This window comes from Nansenia antarctica (genome assembly GCF_963989245.1).
Source record: "Nansenia antarctica genome assembly, chromosome: 2".
In the NCBI taxonomy this organism is placed as follows: domain Eukaryota; kingdom Metazoa; phylum Chordata; class Actinopteri; order Argentiniformes; family Microstomatidae; genus Nansenia; species Nansenia antarctica.
In genome coordinates, this window is record NC_137675.1 from 76,665,536 (window position 1) to 76,688,613 (window position 23,078).

At 47.2% G+C, this 23,078-nt stretch overlaps 1 protein-coding gene across 1 annotated transcript in view; it reads right to left on the reverse strand.

The window, feature by feature from the left end:
- ntn1b (netrin 1b) overlaps nucleotides 1-23,078 on the reverse strand; it is a gene marked incomplete at its 3' end in the record, with an annotated part of 50,133 nt that overhangs the window by 3,924 nt on the left and 23,131 nt on the right. Inside the window, exons 3-6 of the mRNA XM_080522396.1 lie at nucleotides 17,782-17,970; nucleotides 10,775-10,924; nucleotides 9,282-9,338; nucleotides 5,922-5,996 (exon numbers count right to left, since the gene is read on the reverse strand). Of these exons, the coding sequence (XP_080378522.1) occupies nucleotides 5,922-5,996; nucleotides 9,282-9,338; nucleotides 10,775-10,924; nucleotides 17,782-17,970 (471 nt within the window). The remainder of the gene's footprint in view (nucleotides 1-5,921; nucleotides 5,997-9,281; nucleotides 9,339-10,774; nucleotides 10,925-17,781; nucleotides 17,971-23,078) is intronic.

Below are 23,078 nucleotides of genomic sequence, written 5' to 3' on the forward strand. Positions count from 1 at the left end.
TGCTCATCCTCTTCCTCCCTCTCTCTCTCTTTTCTTTTTTTCTAACCCGCTCCGGAAAGTGGAAATTATGGGAGTAGTGGTTGTAGCCCAAGAAGAGTTAGGATGATGAAATGCATGCTGTATTTCATATATAATTGAGGTTGTAAGCTGAAAAAGTGAAATAGCTCAGTCCTCAACCACTGGCCACAGAAACACAAACATTCTTCAATGGCACACGCACACACACACACGCATTATGCACACATACTCACCCATACACACTCCGTTAAATTGAGCTGATGACCAGGGACACTAAACGTCTGCTTTACTTGTAAGAGGATAACGAGGCACAACAGTACTACTGGGACTATCTCAGCAGGGTGTCAGAGAGAGAGAGAGAGAGAGGGGGGGGGGGGGGGGGAGAGAGAGGCAGAGACCGAGGGAGAGAGAGAAAGAGAGAGAGAGAAGCTAACACCACTATGGTTGCCAAGCCTCCCAGCGAGGCCAAGCCCCCCCCGCTGGGGTCCCTCTCTCTGGGCGCTGCGCGGGGGCTTGACCCGTACACCGCCAGACAACGGGGTGCTAATCAAATTAGAGCGTGCTTAATTACAACACTGAGGCCCCTGCTTATCAGCCGAGTGACTGATCTGGGACCTGTTGCCCTGGGGCAAGCCGAGATGGGCGGCTGGGGGGGGGGTGGGGGGTCAGGGGCTGGATGGGTGGGTGGGTGATGGGGGCTGTGTGGCCCTTCCTTTAAGCGCTGGCCCGGACCGTCTGCAAACACGCGGCTCTTTGATTCATTGTCCCCCCCCCATTGGGAGGGGAGGGAGGGGAGGGGCAAAGGCTGGTGGGGGAAGGGGGGGGCAAAGGCTGGGGGGGGGGGGCAAAGGCTGGGGGCTGGGGGGGGGATGTCAGCGGAGAATATAACCCCTTTGTGCCCACCGTCTCCGTAGCTACGGCCACAATGGAAAACAAAAATGAATAAACACAACATATTTCTTTCTCTCCACTCCGGGGGTGGCGATCCGTCAGCCTCGGCCTAATTTACCACCTGTTTGTGTCGGATGGAATGCTCCGAGCCGGCAGAGTGCACTGCTGTGTTTAAACAGGGGGCCCCTTCCCGCGACCCCAGGGGCCCCGCAGCACCCCCTCACACAGGGGGGGGGGCGGGGTGGGGGGGGGGCCCACGGGAAGCCCACAAAGGCACCAGGGACAACCCTGAGAAATGAATTAGATGGCAGCAAAGAGAATGGATGCAGGCGTAAGGAATGGTCTCTACCCATACCGCCTCCATACTATACAGCCAAGGGAGAACCATTGGCCTCCAGTGTTTTTAATGAACTTCTGAGAAAACCAATAGGAACCTCCCTGCTTTTCATGAATCAGTCCTCTGATTTATAGAGCTGCAATACGCAGCTCATTTCCAGTGCGTATGATAATTGACATTAACGATTTAGGAAAAAATTAAAGAAGCTTTCCGTTGTCTAGTACTTGTACTCTGCAATGACAATAAAGTTGAATCTAATCTAATCTAAAATGTGAATAATGGCTGCTGTCGATTTCCTGGTGAATTGAAACGATTGGCTGACTATTATAGTCTATCTTTTACAGAACAATGAAAGAAAAGAACAGAGAACAGGGGAGGCTGGTGGAGGTAGAAAACAGAGCTCAGGCTCCTTGTCCATTCCTCATTCCATTCCACGCATTACCATGAGCCCATCCTACATGAGGCCGATTTCTACCTCCACCAGCCTCCACTGGAAGCAAGATATTTGGCTGTTTTTAGCGTTTGGACTTGTAATAACAATAACAATAATAATAATAATAATAATAATAATAATAATAATAATAATAATAATAATGCCAATTAGCTGACACTTTTATCCAAAGCGACTTACATTGCAGTGAGTGCATACATTTGTTAGTATATTATGGTCCCAGCAGGAATCAAACCCACAACCAAAGCGTTGTTAGCGCCATGCTCTACCAACTGAGCCACAGAGGGAACCTCTCCATGCTCAGCTTGATTGATGAGTGTTAATTGATGAGGGAGCTCTTGGACGTGCGGCTCATCTCGGCGGGGGGGAATAGCACGGTGCATTGTGGGAGCGGGATGTGTTTCATTACAGGAAATGCTGATCATCAAGTCATAAGCCCCTTCAGAACACCAGATGCTATATCTATATAACAAACAGATCAGAACAAACAAGTATCTATCCATCAAAGTCTGAACAATGAATACGCTGATCTAATGGTTCCAAAACAAAGGGATGGGTAATCATCTACCATACAATATGCTGGTATTGTGGAATGTCACTGGAGACACCAAACAAGCACACAGCGCTGTACCGCTGACATGAAAATACCACTTTCCCCATTGCCCTGGAAACAGAGCCAGTGTGACTAACTGTGCAGGTTAGAAGATGTATTTAAAAAAAAATGTTAGCCACGTTACTGTATACCAGTACACGTCTCTGTTATGTACGACAGTGTCATTGTCTTTGCAGCACTTTGTTGCACTTTACAACGTCACGTGCTGTACGTCTGTTAGAGCTTTACGACGGTGTGTGTGTGTTGTCAGAATGAATGGCACATGGCAAGTAAACGGAGCTCAGATTGTATACCTGTGTGGATCTACAATTATTAGCACAACACAAACATAATAGTCTCAAATATCAAATATAAAGTATGTTATCACAATAGAAAAATGGCAAAATAGATATACTGGATATACTCTCTTATGGAGCTTCCAATACAAACGTGCTATATTTGTCTCCAGACAAATATAGCAATATTCTTTGAATATGACGCAATCACTTTATCAGCGTATTAAAAAGCTGAAACATTCCCTTGCAAATGAAATACTACTCGGCTGAGTGCTATGAAGCATACACTACTATCACCTTCAGCAAGACGAATGGAGGTGCTGTCCCAAGCCAGGAGTCTAAGAGAGGCCATTATTAAGGGAAACTTTCATATATTTTAGATATATAGTCGATCTCCCAGATATGTTCCACAGGGTTTGTGTCCGGCTCAGGCTAGTTGTACTGTGGTTAGTAGACAGCGATCTGCTGATAGGAGATCTCTAGCATAGCACTGCTGTGATTAATAGACTGTTAGGTCCTCACTGGGGATGAGGGTCATGGATCATTCTCCTGGTGGAGGTGTGTAGGCTGGCTGCTCAGTGGGACTACGCAATGAAACACTATAATGTCAGACATGAGGCTGTTATACGAGCTGTGGATGATCCCACACGCTACTACTGCCTCTTAAATACCGCACTTACATACATACGCCCTCTCTTACTTTCTCTCTCTCTCTTTTTCTCTTCCTCCCCCTCTTCTCTCTCGCTCTCTCTCTATCTCTCTCCTCTCTCTCTCTCTCTGTCTATCTCTCGTTCTCTCTCTTTCTCCCTCTCTCTCTTTCTCTATATCTCTCATTCTCCACCCCCCCCCCCCCCCCCTCTCTCTCTCTCTCGGTCTAGTGTTACTGTTTTTGGTAGTTATTCAGAACACGATGATAATAGTCCGGTATCATCAATCATCAAAACTCAAATTTCCTTTTTGCTTCCAGTTATTGAAGTTATTGCATTTGTGAAACAGCTCCAAAGACCCAGACTTGAGAGTTCACCATTGAAAAATATAAAATAAACATGGCCTACGCTTGCTTGCGTGTCAATCCCAATACTTTCCAATGTGATGATAAACAGTATTCAGATCAGCGGAGGTTCGTGGAGGTAGAAATTGGAGGACAGGCTCATTGTAATACATTACACCATTCCTGATTCTATCCCATGCATTACAATGAGCCCGACCTCCAATTTCTACCTCCACCAACCTCCACTGTATCAGATATATATTTCAGATGCTGCCATGCACTTCTGGTTGAATTGATGCCATTATGTTAAGCCTAGTCACTGGACCAAAGAGCATCCATGTTCAATGGAGAAGATACATTTAAAATGCTTTCTAACCAAGAAGTAGGCTAACAGGGGCGCTTAGGTGGCGTAGTGGATTAAGAGCTGACCATGTACCGCAGGGTTCCGGTTCGATTCCAGCCGTGGACATATCCTGCATGTCATCCCTCCTCTCTCTCTCACCCATCCTTCCTGTCATAATCTCTACTATATCTATCATTAAAAAGAAAAATATGAATGGAACTGCCCCACTCAGAAAAAAAAAGAACAAGTAGGCTAACAGTAATCTGTATGCAGAACACCTCCCTGTTGTGTCCTTTGGCTCATTTAATCACTTTGGAGGCTTAGATTAGATAGATTAAAATCAACGTTATTGTCATTGCAGAGTGCAAGTACTTTAGAAGGAGCATGTGGACCTGTGCGTTTCCTTCCTTCCAAAGCCCCAGGCACTGGCCCCCCACCCGAGCCCAATCACATGGGACCCCACTGTTAGATTGGCAGGCCTGAGAGGTAGGCGGAGGTGGGGGAGCTATAGGGCCCAGGCTGGGCAGATCCACTGGGCTTTAGAGGGAGGTGCAGGGGGAGAGGAAATTGCCCATTAGCTGTAATTGAGAGGGACTGTGAGGGGACGCAGTGGGAGATTGTGCTGCAGCCATCTGAAGCTCTGAGTGAGTCCTTGGCTTTGTGCAGCGGGACAACTCCTGAAAGACAGGATCACAGGCACAGGCACATGCAACACACACACGCACACTCACACACACACACACACGCACACACACACACGCACACGCACACGCGCACACGCACACGCACACGCACACGCACACGCACACACACACGCACACGCACACGCACACGCACACGCACACACACAGACACAGACACAGACACAGCCACAGACACACACACACACACACACACACACACACACACACACACACACACACACACACACACACATCCCTCCCTCAAGGTGGGGAGAAAAAATCTTGAACAAATGGAAATAGTCCCAGCTGAGGCCTGGCAGAGCAGGACTATGATGGAGTGCTCAAGCCAGTAGGGGGCCTGGCTCGTGCCACGGTTCAGCGAAGGGACTGCATGTCTCTCTCTGTGGGCAATTTCAGCTGAAGCACAGGCTGAGATATGAACTCGAGATGTAAAGAATGGAACTGAATAATCAAAACGGTGTTTCTCTGCCTGGTCTGTACTACCCACCGTCTCTTTCTCTGGTGATAAAAGGGGGCACCCTGTGGTAAGCCTGCCCCCAGCAGACTCTCCCCTTTCTCTCTGGCGAGCTCTGGAGAGTTTCACAGAGTAGTGTGTGTGTATGCCAGTGTGCAGATACAGTACAGTATTACATATCTTAGTGCATATTTGTACGGCTTGATTTGAAACTACAGGATCAGTTAGGTTTGTAACAGTGTTTTGTTAAGGTTGGTAATACACAGATTAAGTTGCTCTTATACCTGTTTAGCAGGGACGGCAGAAAGGACAGGTTTATTGTAAATCCATGTATTACAATAAGCCTGATTTCTACCTTCACCATCCTCCCTTGCGGTGTAGTAAATGCTGTGATTATACTTGTAACAACATTGTCCTAAAATCTTTTGTTCACAATACTCAAGAAATGCTGGCCGACGGATACATCACTTAATCTGTGGTTTAAGGTGTCTTGGCACTCAAATACCGTATCAAGCTAGCAGGTTCTGAACACAACCTTCCAAAAATATTGAATTTGTTTGAATTCCATGTGTTTCTTCCCAGAACCCAGCACTACTAGGTCTAACATTGGCTGGGCTGTCCATCAGTGGTGTCCCTCAGGGCTTAATTCCGAGACCTTTCCTCTATAATGCAATGACTCTAATTCTGAGAGTGTGAATAAACCATCAATGCTGTGGCCCAGGAACCCCAGAGAAGGGACGTTGGGGAGTATATGGGACGGCCCGTGATCGGATTAATAAAGACGTCTGACCCTTCGACTGCTGGCCCGGCACCGGACCAGAACATTCCTGCGCTGTGGACTCACCGTAGTCTTTCTTGCAGTACTTCTTCATGTTGATCTTCAGCTTGCCCTTGGACGCCTTGCAGTGAGAATCACAGTCTGTGGAAGAGAGGGGTGGGTTAGGAGGGGTGGGTTAGGTTTCCAACACAGAATACAGCACAGCCAATATCTCACAACCATCTGTATATGAGTTATCTTTAAAGGTCCATAAGCTAGCCTCTCTCTCTCTCTCTCTCTCTCTCTCTCTCTCTCTCTCTCTCTCTCTCTCTCTTTCTCTCGCGCGCGCTCTCTCTCATGATCTATATATAGGCTAGCCACAATTGTGTTATCTGATAAATGCTGTATGTGAACGAGAGAAGAAGAGTAGAAAGAAAAGGTAGAATCCCCATATAGGCCATTTCGGTGCACATCCAGCATGTGACGTCACGTGGTCTTTGTGACACTAGTCTGATAAGAGTCCCCCTCACGTCAAGGTTCCCTATAGAGATGCTTTAGGCTTAGACAGATCCTCCTGTAAGCTCACTCTCACACACACACACACACACACACACAGACACACACACACACACACACGCACACGCACACGCACACACACACACACACACACACACACACACACACACACACACACACACACACACACACACATACTGTCTTGGCATGCATTGTGTGCATACACCACACACACACACACACACACACTCACACACACACACACACACACACACACATACACTGTCTTGGCATGCCTTATGTCAGCACTGGGGGTAGGGGAGATCATTCCCTCACAAAGGGAGGTCACTGAGGGAAATTAGCTAGTAGCCTGACCAAAAATTAGCAGGGGCCTTCACCGTGTCCAAGCTCCTCTAGGGGGAGAAAGTCAATACTCTCACACTGGATTAGCCCGGGCCTGTTCTGCTCTGAGAGAAGGCCTGTTCTGCTTCTGCAGAACCGGCGGCCAGAAAAAGCTCACATAGTTATGATTAATTGCTCTCGGAGTCCTAGCGCTATCCCTTTGACAGCGTTCTGTGTTGACCTGGACTCAGGCATGTGCCAGAAGGCTTTATCGATGGCTGCTGACCGTCATGCTGCTCCCGCGCCAAGGACCTTCACTAACGAGGGAGTTGGGGGGGCGGGGGGCGGGGACGAACGAGGCCAAACTTTGAAAATCGAAATCATTTGTTTCCCTTCACTTTTCCACTGACTGACACAAATTGAAACCAGAACATCTCCTGGTGGCGTCGTCGTCGTCGTGGTCCCACCACATACACAGTGTAATAAGTCCTGTGCTCTTTTTGGGGGGGGGGGGAGTGGGGGGGGTGGGAATGAGGGAATGGGCGGCCAGGGAAATGGAGGGGGGGAGAGGGCATTTGGGAGAGAGGAGACCTTTCAGCTTGCCTGAATATGGACAAACTTCATTATTTCTTCCAGCCCCTCTGTCCAGTCCTCCCCTTTCTCCCTTTATACTCCCTGTGAATGAGGTTGTCCGGGTAACAGTGGAGTGAGAAAAAACGCCCCCCTTCCCACCCCCCCCCAAAAAAAAAGGCAGGTTGGGGCGCAGGCAGGAGATGCCTGCGAGTGCAACATATGTACGTATGAAGAGGGGAAAACATTCCTAGTGAACCGCCCACCGGCAGCTTTTGGGGTGGCAGAGAAATCCCCCAAAAAGAAGGCGAGAGAGAGAGAGAGAGAGAGAGAGAGAGAGAGAGAGAGAGAGAGAGAGAGAGAGAGAGAGAGAGAGAGAGAGAGAGAGAGAGAGAGAGAAGGGGGGAAATCCCAAAGTAAATGAATTTGACGAGTCCATATCGACCACGCCTGATTTCCATGTAAATGAAGTGGTGAGAGCGGGGGTCTCTTTGTCTCACTCTGGCCCCTGGAGGCCTGTGTCGTACCTCCCTTTGATAGCTGGCGTTCCCCATTAGCCCGGCAGCACAATCCCCCAACGCTGGCCATCACACCCACAGCTCTCATTAAGGGCCAGGTCCCTGCTGGGAGGACAAACGCCCCCTTTGTGTGGAACTCTCGAGCGGGGCCACCTTCATTCTCCAGGGTCCCCGCGGACCACACCACTCTTAATTTAGAGGGTGGGTGTCTGTGTGTGGGGGGTGGATGATGACAAGAATCCATTTGGAGGGTGGTGTATGTTTGCGTGTGTGTGTGTGTGTGTGTGTGTGTGAGTGTGTGTGTGTGTGTGTTTCTGTGTGTGTGTGAGTGTGTGCGGGAATCCCTACCCATGCGGCCTGTAGCCACAGTATGTTAGGAAGTCTTGCAATTCAGCGCAATGAAGTCAGTGGTGCCACACGGTCAGCTAGGTGGTAATGTCTCACAGTACCTGCACTATTGCAATCTAAGTTGAAACTGAACCAAAAACATGTTGGCTGAGGCAACGAGTCTAGAGACCAGCACTTTGCTCATAGCCTCTCTCTCTCTCTCTCTCTCTCTCTCTCTCTCTCTCTTTTTCTCCTCCTATGCATGCCAGGGGGGATCGACCGGAGTAAACAAGCCAGAATGTCCGTTGACTAAAACAACACACTAATTGACATCACAGAGCCAAACCGAGCTGAGCCCAGTTGTGCCTAACTAACCAAAGCTGGGCCTGGGCCTTGTTAGACATCCGCCATAGTCGCTGAAACAGTACTACTTACTAAAGCAAGCCTGCGTGTTCAATAACTCAAACTATATGAGGCTGAAAATTACTGTGGTGGTATGTCATAGCCAGTCAGAATTCCCCTGGTCCGCGGACCCAGAGCTGTGCGTCCGATGAACAATAGGGTGTAAATAAGTGAGCAAGACCAGGGCAGGGTTCTCTCTCTTTCCCTCTCTCCCTCCCTCCCTCCCTCTCTCCCTCCTTCATAGACCCAGTGCAGCCAGACTTGATTGAAAAACAAACTGGTGCAAATGAAGCATGTAATCAGATTAGGAGTGATACCCTGGGGAGGCTGGAGGCTGGGAATACGGGCAAGGGAGGCCAGCGAGAGCTGCTGACCAAATAATCTGGATTTGACATCTTCTGCTACATTAACTAGTCTCTCTTGTAAACAAGAATGTTTAATCTCAATGGGACTTTACCCTGTATAAATAAACCATAGGTACATGCACGAAAACATTCATTTAGAGGAAACTACTGTATAGATTGGGTGGACCTGGATAAATGCAATATGAAAATATACAGTCCTGCATAGTGAGTGGAGGTAGAAATTGCAGGACAGGCTAATCGTAAGGCATGGAATGGAATGAGGAACGGTAACACAACGATACAATTCCTCATTCAATTCAAGCGTTTCAAATGAACCTATGTTTGATACCATTCCTCATTCCATCCCATGCATTACAGTGAGCCTGTCCTCCTCTACTGCGCTGTACTGCAACAGACATATCACTCACCTGAGGACTCCTCAGAGGAGCTGGTGTATGTTGCCGTGGGCGACGCCACTGGGATCTCTGGAACACAGAGAGAAGGGAACACGGAACACACAATGACCTTCCACCCCAATATTCCATTTGACAGCTGCTTTAGTGGAAACTGTTGTTTTGAACTTCTCAGTTTAATTTCCTGCTTGCCTTCCGTTGGGCATAGATGAACCTCAGAGCTAGTTGGGGCATCCTCCCAGGGCGCCTTTAATGGGTCGTCATGTTAGTGTGCTGATTAGGTTGTTAAGATGTGTGTGTGTTTGGAATACTGGGTTATAATAGCCAGTTTCCCGTTTGTGTTTGACTACCTGACATTCGTAGGCGTGCTGTATTGCGAGGCACGTGAATGCCAGAGCCCCAGGCCTTGTTAAAATGTAAGTTTGGCAGGAAGTCTGCTATCACAAAGATTTAATATCAAGTTATTAAAACCGTAAAAACATATCATCTAGAAAATATACGAGGAACCAAATATTTTCCGCTCAGTTCCCTATTTCCTCCAACTTTTACACTACATTTGTTACTTTCCCAACGAAATTAAAGAAATCCTATTCCAGCATGCTCGTAGGTTGAATTTATCGCTGTGGACCCAGGCCAAGCATATCAGAGTGATCCCTGTTCCACAAAAGCTTTGTCCAATTTCCTAAATACAACTTTATCTGCAATGTCACCAATTGAAACACTGTTAAAAAAAAAGTGCACAATTGTAAATGTCTAATGTCTAATGTGTCCCACAGTCAGTGTTATCTTATCTGCTCATGCCAGCTGCGTTAGCGATGCTGCTAGCCTAGCACCGATTAGCCCATTTCTATGTTGCCATGGCGTTTATTGCCGAGGGGGCCCGGAATCTGCAGGCGGCAGATACAGCCAATAAACATATCAGTCATCATTCCCCCGGACGGGCCGGTCCGGATTTATTGGTAGATGGACCGTTAACGGTGTTGACGGCACACAAGGCCTAATGGTCTGTTTATTTAAGCCCCGGGTCAAACAGCGAAACATCCATCCAGAGGAATAATGGAACAGGAGAGGGAAAACAAAATGGAGTGGACTCTGGCCATGAACCCATGCGTAACAATCACGTAGGCCTACAGTACGTAACGTATTTGCGGTCTTGTGTGTGCTGTCTGTCAGTGACTACCGCTATGGATGGATGTGGCCAGCAATGCTACAGGCTAGCTGGGTTCTGGCTGGACCAACTGGGTTAGTGTGTGGTCCAATGATGATGACAACTACAGTACAGTACAGAGAGAACAGGGCTGTGGATTTCATTTCAGCCAATTCGGTTCAGTCAAATAAAATAACAATATATACCAAACGATGTGGTATAGTAGAAATAAGGCAATGATTACTCAATACATTATAATACCCAAAAAAATAGAAGCTTTTAACATTTTCCCCCCCAAAATATTTTATTGACTGATTTGAAATGGACCCGAGCCCAGCCCTGAATGAAAGGCAGGTCTTACTGATGCAGGGGGCGATGGGAGAGCGGCTCTGCTGGTAGCCCTTGGCACAGCGGTTGCAGGTGATGCCCGTCACGCCGTCCTTGCAGGGGCACTGGCCGGTGGTCTGGTTGCAGGTCTTGCCGGCAGCGCCGACTGGATGGCAATCGCAAGCTGTCAGGGGAGAAGGAAGAGGAGAAGACTTGAGCTGCAACATTCTGTATGAGAGGATGTCAGTGGCGGCCACAACCTGTCTGTTTAGGTCACGTATTGATACAGTACCAGTCAAAAGTTCGGACACACTTCCCCTGGTACTGTATATAAAACAGGCATCTTCCGTCTTTTAGATGACGGAATCGCTGACTTTGTCCTATGCTGATTCCATCCACTTGAAAAGTCAGCTTTGAAAGGTCTTACTGTAAGAAATGTCCTCCTCTGTCGATACATCACGCGGATGCATTTAGTCTAACAGAATAATACACACATAGAGAGACTGTTCTGTGCTCCCCAGCCATCCCATGTGGTGAATTGGGACCTGCACCACAGCCAAACCTCAGACAAATTACACTTTTCCCTCCTTCAACCTTAATGACTGTAGGCCTTGCCATTACGGTTGAGTATTGAGAGACAGAATATATTATATTATTAAATAATAAAATGGCATCTCAATCTCACTCAATGATCTATGAACGCATTGAGACTGCATCTGTGTGTGTGTGTGTGTGTGTGTGTGTGTGTGTATGCATGCATGTGGTTATGTGTGTGTGTGTGTGTATATGTGTGTGTGTGTGTGTGTGTGTGTGTGTGTGTGTGTGTGTGTGGGTGTGTGTGTGTGTGTGTGTAGGTGTGTGTGTGTGTGTGTGTGTGTGTGCGCGCATCTTTGAGCAGCATGTTCAGCTGTGCGTGTGTGTGTGAACCGCTATTGTGTTCTCCTGGGTGCCATGATCCACTGGTGGTCAGAGGGGTTCCTCAGATTGAGTTTCCAATGTAAAGCTTTTTGGCAAAGAGCTCCTCTCAAATAAAGCCTGAATAATGTTCGCCCATTAATGGAGAAGTGGAACCTACTTCAAAGCCGTCTGTTTAAGCCGTTAGTCAAGACCATCGCACATTAAATGTGAGAATTTGGTTTTGTGCGTGTTCTCTGCCAAAACGTTAACCATAAAGCCAGTGTTTGAAGTCGAAGCCCAACTCTCCCCATTAGGAGTTCTATGTGTGTTTTACAAACCAGTGGAGTAATTTGAAAAATAGCTTGAAGTGGTCCAACTGAACGCTGGACTTGGGTGCTATTAGCTAGGGCTCTAGGAGCTTTGTGAATATTAAGAAGTCACTTGTTAAATTCAAGACGAAAACCTTTAGTTTTTTTTTTTTTTGTAGTCAATTTGCAGTGTAAGAACATTTTGTTAAGTTTATTTGCTTAATTCAGTTGGTGAGATGCCTATTTGGAATTGGAATCCCGCCTCTGCCTCTTATGCCTGCAGTATTTGAGTGTTTGTGTAAAAGAAGAAAAAAAAGCGAGGATAGAAAGTTTAATCGAAACCACACAGTTAAGTACTATAAAATCATCATAAAATAATGATATTCAAAAAACAAAACTAAACAAAAACTAAACAAAAACAATGAGGTCATGAAACAAAACTGATGTTTCTAATCAACCCCCCCCTCGCCCCCAACCAGGATGTTATGTTGGCCCTTGGTCCATACAGTAGGAACACAAAACACACATTTTTCTTTTTAGGTTATTTAAGTTCTAAATAAGTTATGTAATAGTATGCATGTACTGTAGCAACACTCTATAGGGTAAACTATCTCTAAACTCTATATAGACTAAAGATTTATGATCAGTACGCCCGCCTCTGCCTCTCAGTGTATTCCACAGGCATCATCTGCCTCGACAAATGACTTCTTAATGCAGGGTGGGACCGTAACAATAAAATGTGAATACCGTTATGTCACTTTGGTCCCTCCCTATGTCTTGTGGATACAGCACAGCACATGCAACGGCGTTGTTTTCTTAATGGCTTTTCAAAGGTCAATGGACGAATGTTTAATATTGACGGCAACATAATATTATTGTGTTTCTCTGCAACTCTCACTCTGAGAACATGTAGTTGCGGAGCAGAGAGAGATACTGTAAGCTACAGGGGAGGCTGGTGGAGGGTAGAAATCAGAGGAGGACAGGCTCATTGTAATGCATGTATCAAAGCCTGGTACTGTAGACTCAATGAGGAATGGTCCAGTATCAAACCCTGGTAGATACCCTCAACTTGTTAGCAGCTCTGTAAGAGAGAACCAGGCAAACGGATTCAGTCTCAAATCATCCCCCCCCCCCGACAGAGTAACAGTGTTCCAACTCCACACTAGAGGAGAGAGATGCGCCACAGCTTCTCCTCTCCAACCGCCCACCACCATAGTCCTCCTTCTCTCCTGAGGTAAAAACCGCTCTCAACCGTTCTAAGTGCTACACTGGGAGCCCAAATGGAAGCATTAATTAATTTCCCTGTGCATTTGGCTGCAGAGCTAAAGAGCAGCTGAGAGGTGTGGGTGGGGGGGGGGACAGGGGCATCGCGTTGCGCGTGCGGGGGAGGGGGGGCAGTGGTGCAGTGGGCCGTGCGTGCGTCTGCTGCTTTTCCACGGTGGACTCCCCGGGCCCGGTGAAAGGCTTATACGGCGGAGCGGGACGAGAGGTCGGGGAATAAAACAAACCGCTAGGAGCTGTGGGGGCCGCGGCGCTGCGCGACGTTTCTCGGAGAGCCGTGTGTTTACACTGCGCTTGATGAGGGATGAAGTGGGTTTCATCTGGGGAAATAAAGCACGAGGCATTCCACACTGCCACGGGAGACACCACAGGTTTCGGACTATATGGCAGCTCAGGGAGGTTTTTTTTGGTTTCGTTTTTATTTTTTATTTTTTACATCCACTTTTTTGGTAGGGGGGGTGGGGGTTCAGAGGTTTATGGGGGCTGGGGCCGGGGGGGGGGGGGAGGGGCGGGGTTCGGGATCGGAGAATGAAAAGCAGACTTCCTCCTGGCGTGTTGGCACAGCGTTGTATTTCCTGTCCAAAAACAGCAGAGTGAGATGGTTGGCTGAAGTTGAACAATAAATACAGTTGGGTCTTAACTGATGTCACATAGCGCTGGGCTTGTCACCTGAGGAGAGGGCCGCAATCAAGGCTGTTTGGGTTCCTTCCAGGGGAGGCTGGTGGAGGTAGAAATCGGAGGACGGGCTCATTGTAATGCATGGAACGGAATGAGGAGTGGTATCATCAACACGTGTTTGATACCATTCCTCATTCCATTCCATGCATTACAATGAGCCCGTCCTCCGATTTCTACCTCCACCTAGCCTCTCCATCCTGGAGTCCCAGAGATGGGAGTTAAACGGCGGGGCGGCAGAGAGCTGGAAGTCTTCAGGTTACTGATACACCCCTTTATAGAGCCTGAGACGAGCTCTGGATGTGGTAAGCTCATTAGGGAAGTTAGAGAACCTCTGTAACACTAACCTGCTCCTACCGTAGCTCCCTCCTTCACCCTAGCTACGCTAACTGCTTCCCAAATATAGCCTGTGAAAATGTTTGGGCTGGCAAAGCCCAGTGAAACACTTTTTTTTTTAAATCCTGGAAAGTGCAACAAGATCCATCAAAATAGGGGTAAGTCACAACAGCACAACATGAACTACGCTTGCCCTCGACTACATTAGGGTGTGATCTCTGACAGATAGGAACCACAGTAAAAACGTCCCCCCCCCCCACCGCAAAACGTACTGGGAGAACGACTGCTCTTATGAATTATGGTGAACTGTGTTGACACGACTTTCATTCTGTAGGTCTTGCAATAGTCAGGGTGAGTTAAGAGGGGAGGTCTGTTGTGGTATGCAGTAGGAAATGTAATATCGCGTTGCAGTTCCTGTGGCTAATTGGCCAGCGGTGTACCAGTGAGAAGGGGCACTGGAGGATAGGCATTCTAGACCCCTGCTATGGACCAATAGGATCGCAGACATGGCTGTGGTAGGACACCACAATATGCGCGTCTGCATAGAGTCACTCACTTGTCACTAAACCACAAGAAATTCGGAATCCACAATGATGGCACAATGGTTCCCAATGTATTGTACTGTATGATGTAGCAGCATATGGCAATGTCGCAGAGTGAACGCACGACTTGAAAGGACATTAGGATCGGCTATTCTAACCAGAGAGACTTTGACATAGTTTTTTTTTCTGAGTGGGGCAGTCCCACTCATATTTTTCATTTTATTTGACAGATACAGTGAAGATTTAGACAGGAAGGATGGGTGAGAGAGAGGCGGAATCGAACCGGGGACCCTGCGGTTACATGGTCAGCGCTTAACCCGCTACGCCACCTAAGCGCCCCGACTATGACATTGTTGTCTAGTTAATACATTTAGTATTTGTATATTTTATACATTTCATATATCTCATGTATATATTTATCTAATTTAAATATCTCATTGATATATTGTGTCTTTGTCTTGTAGGCTGTATCACAGTACATTGAAACTTTAAACTAGATAAAACTGTAGTGTCAGTTCAAGCCATTGTATAGAGTATTGTAATGTGATGTGACTGTAAATTTAAAACTCTGGTGCAGAACTATTCTGGAGGAGTGCAAATATGTCCTGTAGGCCGGATCATGTTGCTGTGCTGATTGTATGGTATGTTTTAATATGTTGTAATGTTATATTGACTGCTGCTGCTTTCTTGGCCTGCAAAAGAGACGTTTTCACCCAGTGGGCTTTTCCTGGTTAAATAAAGGTGAACCCCCCCCCCAAAGAGATCTAAAACAACCAGGCAATGACTTTGGCTTCAGATTCAACAGCACAGGATGTCCTCCATCCAGTTAGGGCACTGTAATGAACATTGAAATGTGGGAGTAGAGTATGATGTGATATTGAGGTGGACCGCTGGCTTGTTCAGAGAGAGCGTCTGCGTTTGCATCCACTCTGAATTCCATGGCAGACCATACTTCTATTGTTGGCCCCTCTCCGCTTTTTCCAGAGGAAAACCTCTAAGGTCTCCCCCCCCCCCTGTAATTTAGGGCGATTCATTATAGTTCTCCAAGTTAAGCAAATAAAATATAATAAAATGAATGAGGAGTGCGGTCGCTGGGGACCGGTCGTTCGGGATCCTCCCTAGCTTTAGTGGTAAAGGTCCTCCTCTCACAGGCTCTGTTCACAGCATAAAGAGCTGACGATGACCTGAGACCTGTGTGTCTGAGATCAATAACGCAGCTTTGTCTTGGACAAGAGAGGGAGGATGAAGGAAGAATCTGTGGGAAACGGTTCAGTAGATTTAGGGGGAATCTCTGCTTTAATCCACGCTCAAACGTGCCTCCGCATCTGCTTATGTGTGTGTGTGTGTGCGTGTGTGTGTGTGTGTGTGTGTGTGCGTGCGTGTGTGTTTTTGATTGACAGTCTCTTGTTTGCTCAGGGCCTCAGAGTCTGTCTTCCCTCCCTGCGGTATTTGGAGACAGAGGGAGTGAAGCTTTTGTCTCCTACACCCACTAATCCTGGACAGCTTGGACTCAAACTTGACTTACGTGTTCACACCTGTGTGTGTATTGTCGTGTGTCTGTGTGTGTGTGTGTGTGTGTGTGTTTGTGCTTGCACATGAGTGTTTGTGTGTGTGTGTGTGTGTCCGTGCTTGTGCGTGCGCATGTGTGTGTGTTTGTGTGTGTGTGTGTGTGTGTGTGTGTATGTGTTTGTGCTTGCACGTGCGCATATGTGTGTGTGTGTGTGTGTGTGTGTGTGTGTGTGTGGTGTGTGTGTGTGTGTGTGTGTGTGTGTATGTGTTTGTGCTTGCACGTGCGCATGTGTGTGTGTGTGTGTGTGTGTGTGTGTGGTGTGTGTGTGTGTGTGTGTGTGTGTGTGTGTGTGTGTGTATGTGTTTGTGCTTGCACGTGCGCATATGTGTGTGTGTGTGTGTGTGTGTGTATATGGGCGTGGGATGATTAGCTGGTTCTTTTTCCACTCATCTATACAACGGATCAGCTCACACCTCGCTTCTTGTTTTGCTTGTGTTGTCAAGGAATTCCCAGAAGACTCCAGATACCCCCCCAGCCTCCAAATACCCCCCCAGCCTCCAGATACCCCCCCAGCCTCCAGATACCCCCCCAGCCTCCAGATACCCCCCCAGCCTCCAGATACCCCCCCAGCCTCCAGATACCCCCCAGCCTCACAGGTCAGCTTCCCAACACTGGGACAGGTGGGAGCTTTTGTCTCATCCGTTTGTTTTGTGTCTCTCACACTCTGACGCTTGTAGTTAGTTAGTAACTAGTTCAACACATGCTGTTAGTGTGAAAGTGATCAAACCTACAGAGAACGGATAGTCTTACAGAGAATTTGTTGAATTTCCAAAAAGAAAAAGAAAGTCCAACAACATACATTGAAAGGTATACAGTAAGTCAAACAGCGAAGAGTTAACCATGAGATAAATCACTTTGGAGATCATCCAGCCAGACAGTTTGTGGAGCCCACTCATCAGACCAGCCCTCTTCTAGCACGACCACAGACAATGGCCCCTTGGATTGAGCATAGATTACTTTCTCCTACTAAGCCTGCTGGTGGAATGACGATTCACTTACCCAGTCAAATGTATTTGTTGTAAGTCGCTTTGGAATAAGGCGTCTGCTAAATGCCCAAAACTGTAAAATGTGACACGTTCTAGTCTTTTGGTCCGCATATCGGCAACCAATCAGACTTTTGAAACACAGAACTACGTTGTTGAGAATCACAACACAAACTCGCTAGTCAAGCTAAAACACTGCAATGCAATGGATTGGGTGAGTAATCCCCCACTGCTACCTAGTTAACTATAACACTACTTTACATTGTTAGCAGGCTCACAAAACAAGCTGTGTTAGTTGACTAGCGATGTGTCATTGATTTTCAACAACGCAGAAATGTATTCCCCCCCAAAAAAAGTCAGATCATTACATCAGATATCCTGATTATGTGGACCAAAGAATTAGAATGTGACACAAATGTCACAATGCAGCTCTGGGACAGTCCCCTTACCTTTGCAGGCCCTCCTGTGTGAGATGGCCTTGGACAGGTCTCTGTAGTAGCCCTCCTTGCAGTAGTGGCAGTGGCGGCCCGCCGTGTTGTGGCGACAGTGCAGGCAGACCCCTCCGCTCTTCCTCCCCGACAGCTTGTACAGCTCCATGTTGAAACGACAGCGTCGCGCATGGAGGTTACAGTGACAGGCTGCAGAGATATGGAGGGGGGGGGGGGGGGGGAGAAGCGTGGGAATAGGGGGGGAGGAGGGGGGGAGATGAGGAGAGAGGGGGGGGTGAGAAGAGTGGGAATAGGGGGGGAGATGAGGAGAGAGGGGGGGGGTGAGAAGAGTGGGAATAGGGGGGGAGATGAGGAGAGAGGGGGGGGTGAGAAGAGTGGGAATAGGGGGGGAGATGAGGAGAGAGGGGGGGGTGAGAAGAGTGGGAATAGGGGGGGAGATGAGGAGAGAGGGGGGGGGTGAGAAGAGTGGGAATAGGGGGGGAGGAGGGGACAGGGAGAGAGGGGGAGAGTGAGAATACGGGAGAGGGGGAGAGGGGGAGGAGAGAGGATGGGTCAGTGGGTTTGCATACTTCTTCACACAGGTGTTGAGAACACTCTTACAAAGGTTCTGGAACCTTGAACCTCAACACTCAACACTCCAAGAACTCCCACCACGGAACTTTGGAGCTTTTTCAGCTAAACGAGAGAGAGAGAGAGCTCCCTGAGCTGGAGCTGAAAGCTGACCAATTCAACGGTTTCACATGTTGTACCGTGTATCAAAAGTAGGGTGTTAACCGCATTACTCTCCAAATTACGCTAAGAAAAATAACCCAGCAGCAATGGATGGAGAGGGACCAACACTTTAACAACTTAAACTTTACAAAAAACGTGTAGTAATACATTATGGGGATCCTGAGAAAAGCTCTGTTACTTTAATGACATCAGTGGGTCATAGTGAGACAACGGGTTATTAAAACAGATGGCCTAGCAGAGACGGATCACGTTTCTTACATTAAGGGTGTAGTACTAGGCTACACACTCTCCTCTCAACCTTCCACCTGCTTATGGCTTTGACCCCTGAACCCTAGTGACGTCAGTCTAGACACTTCCTTTCCCACACATCTGAGGGACTGTGCTAAAGCATTTGAGGTACATTTCAGGGTTACTGTAGAGTTTCCCAGTTTCATTTGGTTGGTTTATTGAGGAAGAGGAGCATTTTCTCGAATGAAGTATTGCGCACATAGTTTAGTACAGTTTGCTCTGGTGATATTGTCTTCCGTTACCCTGTAAAACTCTTTTATTTTATGGTTACACATTGCGTGTGTGTGACTCTCTGTTTGAGTCTCAACCAGGCACCAGGGGAGGCTGGCGGAGGTAGAAATCGGAGGACGGGCTCATTGTCATGCAATGGAATGGAATGAGGAAGGTATGCGTACATGTATACAATGAGCCCGTCCTCCGATTTCTACCTCTACCAGCCTCCCCCTACCAGGCACGTATCACTGTCATAGGGTGAGAAGAGAAACCCACATAGTTTTCATCAGTGGATTATCTCTCCATCAAGCCGCCCCCTGCTTTAGGGTTACAGCTCTGAGATCTAACGATAAGGCGGCATATGCTCCACGGTCATCAGAGCGTCCAATCACGTACCAACCAACTCACACCTGCCGCTGGGGACCAGAGTGGGCAGGTGGGTGGGACTGAGAACGGCTTTCCACCAAATGAGGGCTTAAAGACACACACACAGACACGCGGGCACACAGGCACACAGGCACACACACACACACACACACACAGACACGCAGGCACACAGGCACACAGGCGCACACACACACACACACACACACACAGACACACACACAGAGACACACATACAAACACACACACACACACACTCAGACACACATACACAGACACACACACGCACATACACATACACATGCTTGCACGCACGCACGCGCACACACACACACATACACACACACACACACACACACACACAGACACACACACACACGTACACATGCCTGCACGTATGCACACACACATGTACACACACACACACACACACAGGCAGAGGTGTTTGGCAGCTGTCATGGGCTTATCTCACACACCTCAGACCTCAGGGCCCATCAACACACTCACAGCACACCAGACCCCAGAAGCTTTGAAGCACCCCCCCCCCCCCCAACACTCCTCTTTAACCCCTGCCCCTCCCCACCTCACACACACACCTTCTCAATCCCCTAGTTCTTTACCACCTTCTCATCTCTGATGTTATCTCCTGTTGGGGGAAGTGTGAGGGATTTTTTTATGAATGGGAAATTGAATGGAATGCTCTTAGTTTTTCGAATCAGAGGAAAGTCTGCTATGCTGGTAGTCTGGTACAGTGCTTTAATGTACAGTGACTCAGAAGGAGATACATTCTTAACAGTGATTGATAGTTCGCCGACTGTGGAAGACCCAGGTTAATATTTAGGCTTCTTGCTTGCATGCACCGATACCAATACCAGTACTCTTACTCGTAAAAATACACAAATACATCCGCTCCCGATACCACTTTACGGCAACGTAACATAACCTCTCATAGGGGAGCCACCCCTCCTAAATTTCGTTGTTTGGTACCTGTACTGTAGCAATGACAAATAAAGTCCATTCCATTCCAGGCAGAGGTGGAGCAGTGTCAGCCGTTTGGATATATTTTAGACATTTGATGACAACAAAAATAGAGCATACTGCAAACTATGCTCGGCTAAATTCTGTATATGTGACAGGATCTGGTGAAAGAGGTTGGAAACAAGTCAGGAATCGTTTAATTGTTTTTCATATTACGAAAGTTAAGGTGTTGAATAGCCCACTCAATATAACAAACAACAGTTTTAGGATCAATTTGTCAGCGTGTCTGTTAAACCAAAACACCAGACCCTGTCACATATATCATTTGTCAGAAAGTGAGGAACAGCTGCTGAAAATAAAACATGTTTTCAAAGTCATTGTTAGAGTAGTACTTGGTATCGGTACTCGGTATCGGCAAGTACCCAAATGTAAGTACTTGTACTTGGTCTGAAAAAAAGTGGTATCGGTGCATCCCTACAATTAATGATTGCTTTTACCAAGAGTGTGTGTGTGTGTGTGTGTGTGTGCATGTGCACGTGCGTGCCTTGTGATTGATAAGTATTATCTCTTTGGCTGTCCCCAGGCCCTCCTAATGAGCACTGTGCTATCTCATACACATCCCTGGCCAGCTCTAACCCTACACACACTCACACTTACACACACTCACTCTCTCTCTCTCTCTCTCTCTCTCTCTCTCTCTCTCTCTCACACACACACACACACACACACACACACACATACACACAATCTCATACATACTTCCCTGGCCAGCTCTCCCAATCAGCCCTCTAATTGTTCCGCAGTGCCAATGGCTCATGTGCTGATAAGCTTAGTTAAAACCAGCCAGGCCCAGAATGTCCTTCAGAGCATCTGTCACTCACTGTGTTTACAACACGGCGTCTGACAATACACAACACACCAAACACACAGAGCCAGGAAACAAACAACTCTCACTCACTCACTCCTTTATTTTTTTTCCGCTCTGAAAGCAATGCTAGTTTTGATCATATTCTGAGAGGAAATCTGTTCTCTGTTTACCTTGTATAAATAATTTAAGTCGTACAGTAACAACTCCAAGTCAGGTCGACTATACAGTATAATCATTCAGTGGAGTGCACATTGTGAGACATTTTTCCTTCTATTTTCCGATGGAGGACCTACTTAGGAGGTTTCGCCTATTTCGGTCTATTTCTGTTCGAGTGTTGAATCACTCAGTGGAGGAGGGCCTGGTAGGTGTGTGACTACAACATGATCCATCCCACCTTCCACTGGAGGTGGATTTACACCAAGTGTTTTTGAAGTGTTAGCAGAGGTGAGGTAGCCCTGCCTGTGACTACGAAGCCCAGATATAGCTCCTGTACCACGAGGACGTCCTCTTGGTATAATGGTCTACGTCTGTGCGTCATCCATGCGAGAGGTCCCTCGCTCGAGCACACCTCAGGCAAAGTCTACGGGCCGCCCGTGTTCTGTATTCATATCCAATCACGGAACGCCGCATGGCCTCAACACCTCTCTGCCGCAGACACATACCCTACCTGTCATCAGGTGTTTCATGTTAACCAAACACTCCCTTGACGTGCGCGCCCGTCTCCAGCTCCTAGACATGCAGACAGCTAAGTACGCAAATCCGCCCCGAGACGGAAGAATGCCGCGTTCGTCTCGAGAAACGAGAGTCAAGGAAAAGGAATTTCAGAGGAACAGATTTGTTTACCCAGGATCAATTAGTCTCTCAGTCAGCGGGAGAAGCCCATAATCACAGTCGCCCGTATAACGAGAGGATGACGTGAGCCAAGTCAAACATGGCTCCCATCCCTACTCTGCCAGAGATCTGAGGAAAAGACAACAACTCTGCCCTGAACGGATCAGCGTGCTTGTCACATTCTCGGGATCTATCTGCTGACATATTGTCATGACAACACTTGGTTTAATTGCTTCATATTTCCGAGAGCGAGCGGGTTTGCTTTTTTCTACTGCTGTGCTTACTGTCAACTGCACTGTCTGATGATGTTGTTTTACCCTAAACTGTGAGAGACTACAGTCTCAGAGGGGCAATTGAAGTCTTGTTTGGCCATGCCCTCAGGAAACCAGTGATTTGCCCTTATAGAATAGGTGTATAGATTAGATTTCGCTCAAGTTTAATGGACGTTTAATGAGGTATTCAGTCTGTTAAAAATATTTTGTTTCAACATACTAGTAAAACAAATGCTGGCATCACACTCGCTTACACTAATAAACTTGTTTAAATTGAAATGAGAGACAAATAAACTTGGGGACATTTCATTCTAAGAGCTTTGTTACAAGCCTACATGAAGGTTACATAAGGCTTGTGCAACACCTGCGTGGTGTGTGGGGTTGATGCTTCAGAAATATGTGTTGGACATCTTCATTAACATTCATAAAGCACTTAGCTATGTATCAGCATTGTAAAGTACCACTTCTTGCCTGATGAAAATCCTAGTAGCAGTGATAGACAAAGTAATAATATCATGTATACCTCATAATATATAATAACTATCGGCTGGGACAAATAGCAAGTTAACGTAATGGAAACGATGATTGAATGAATCAATCATTAAGTTGAATCCTATGGAAGGGAGAACCTATAGGATTGTACTGTATGGAAGGGAGAACCTATAGGGTTGTACTGTATGGGCCTCAATGAGTTGGACACGTCACTAATTCACTTCAACAATCATCATAAA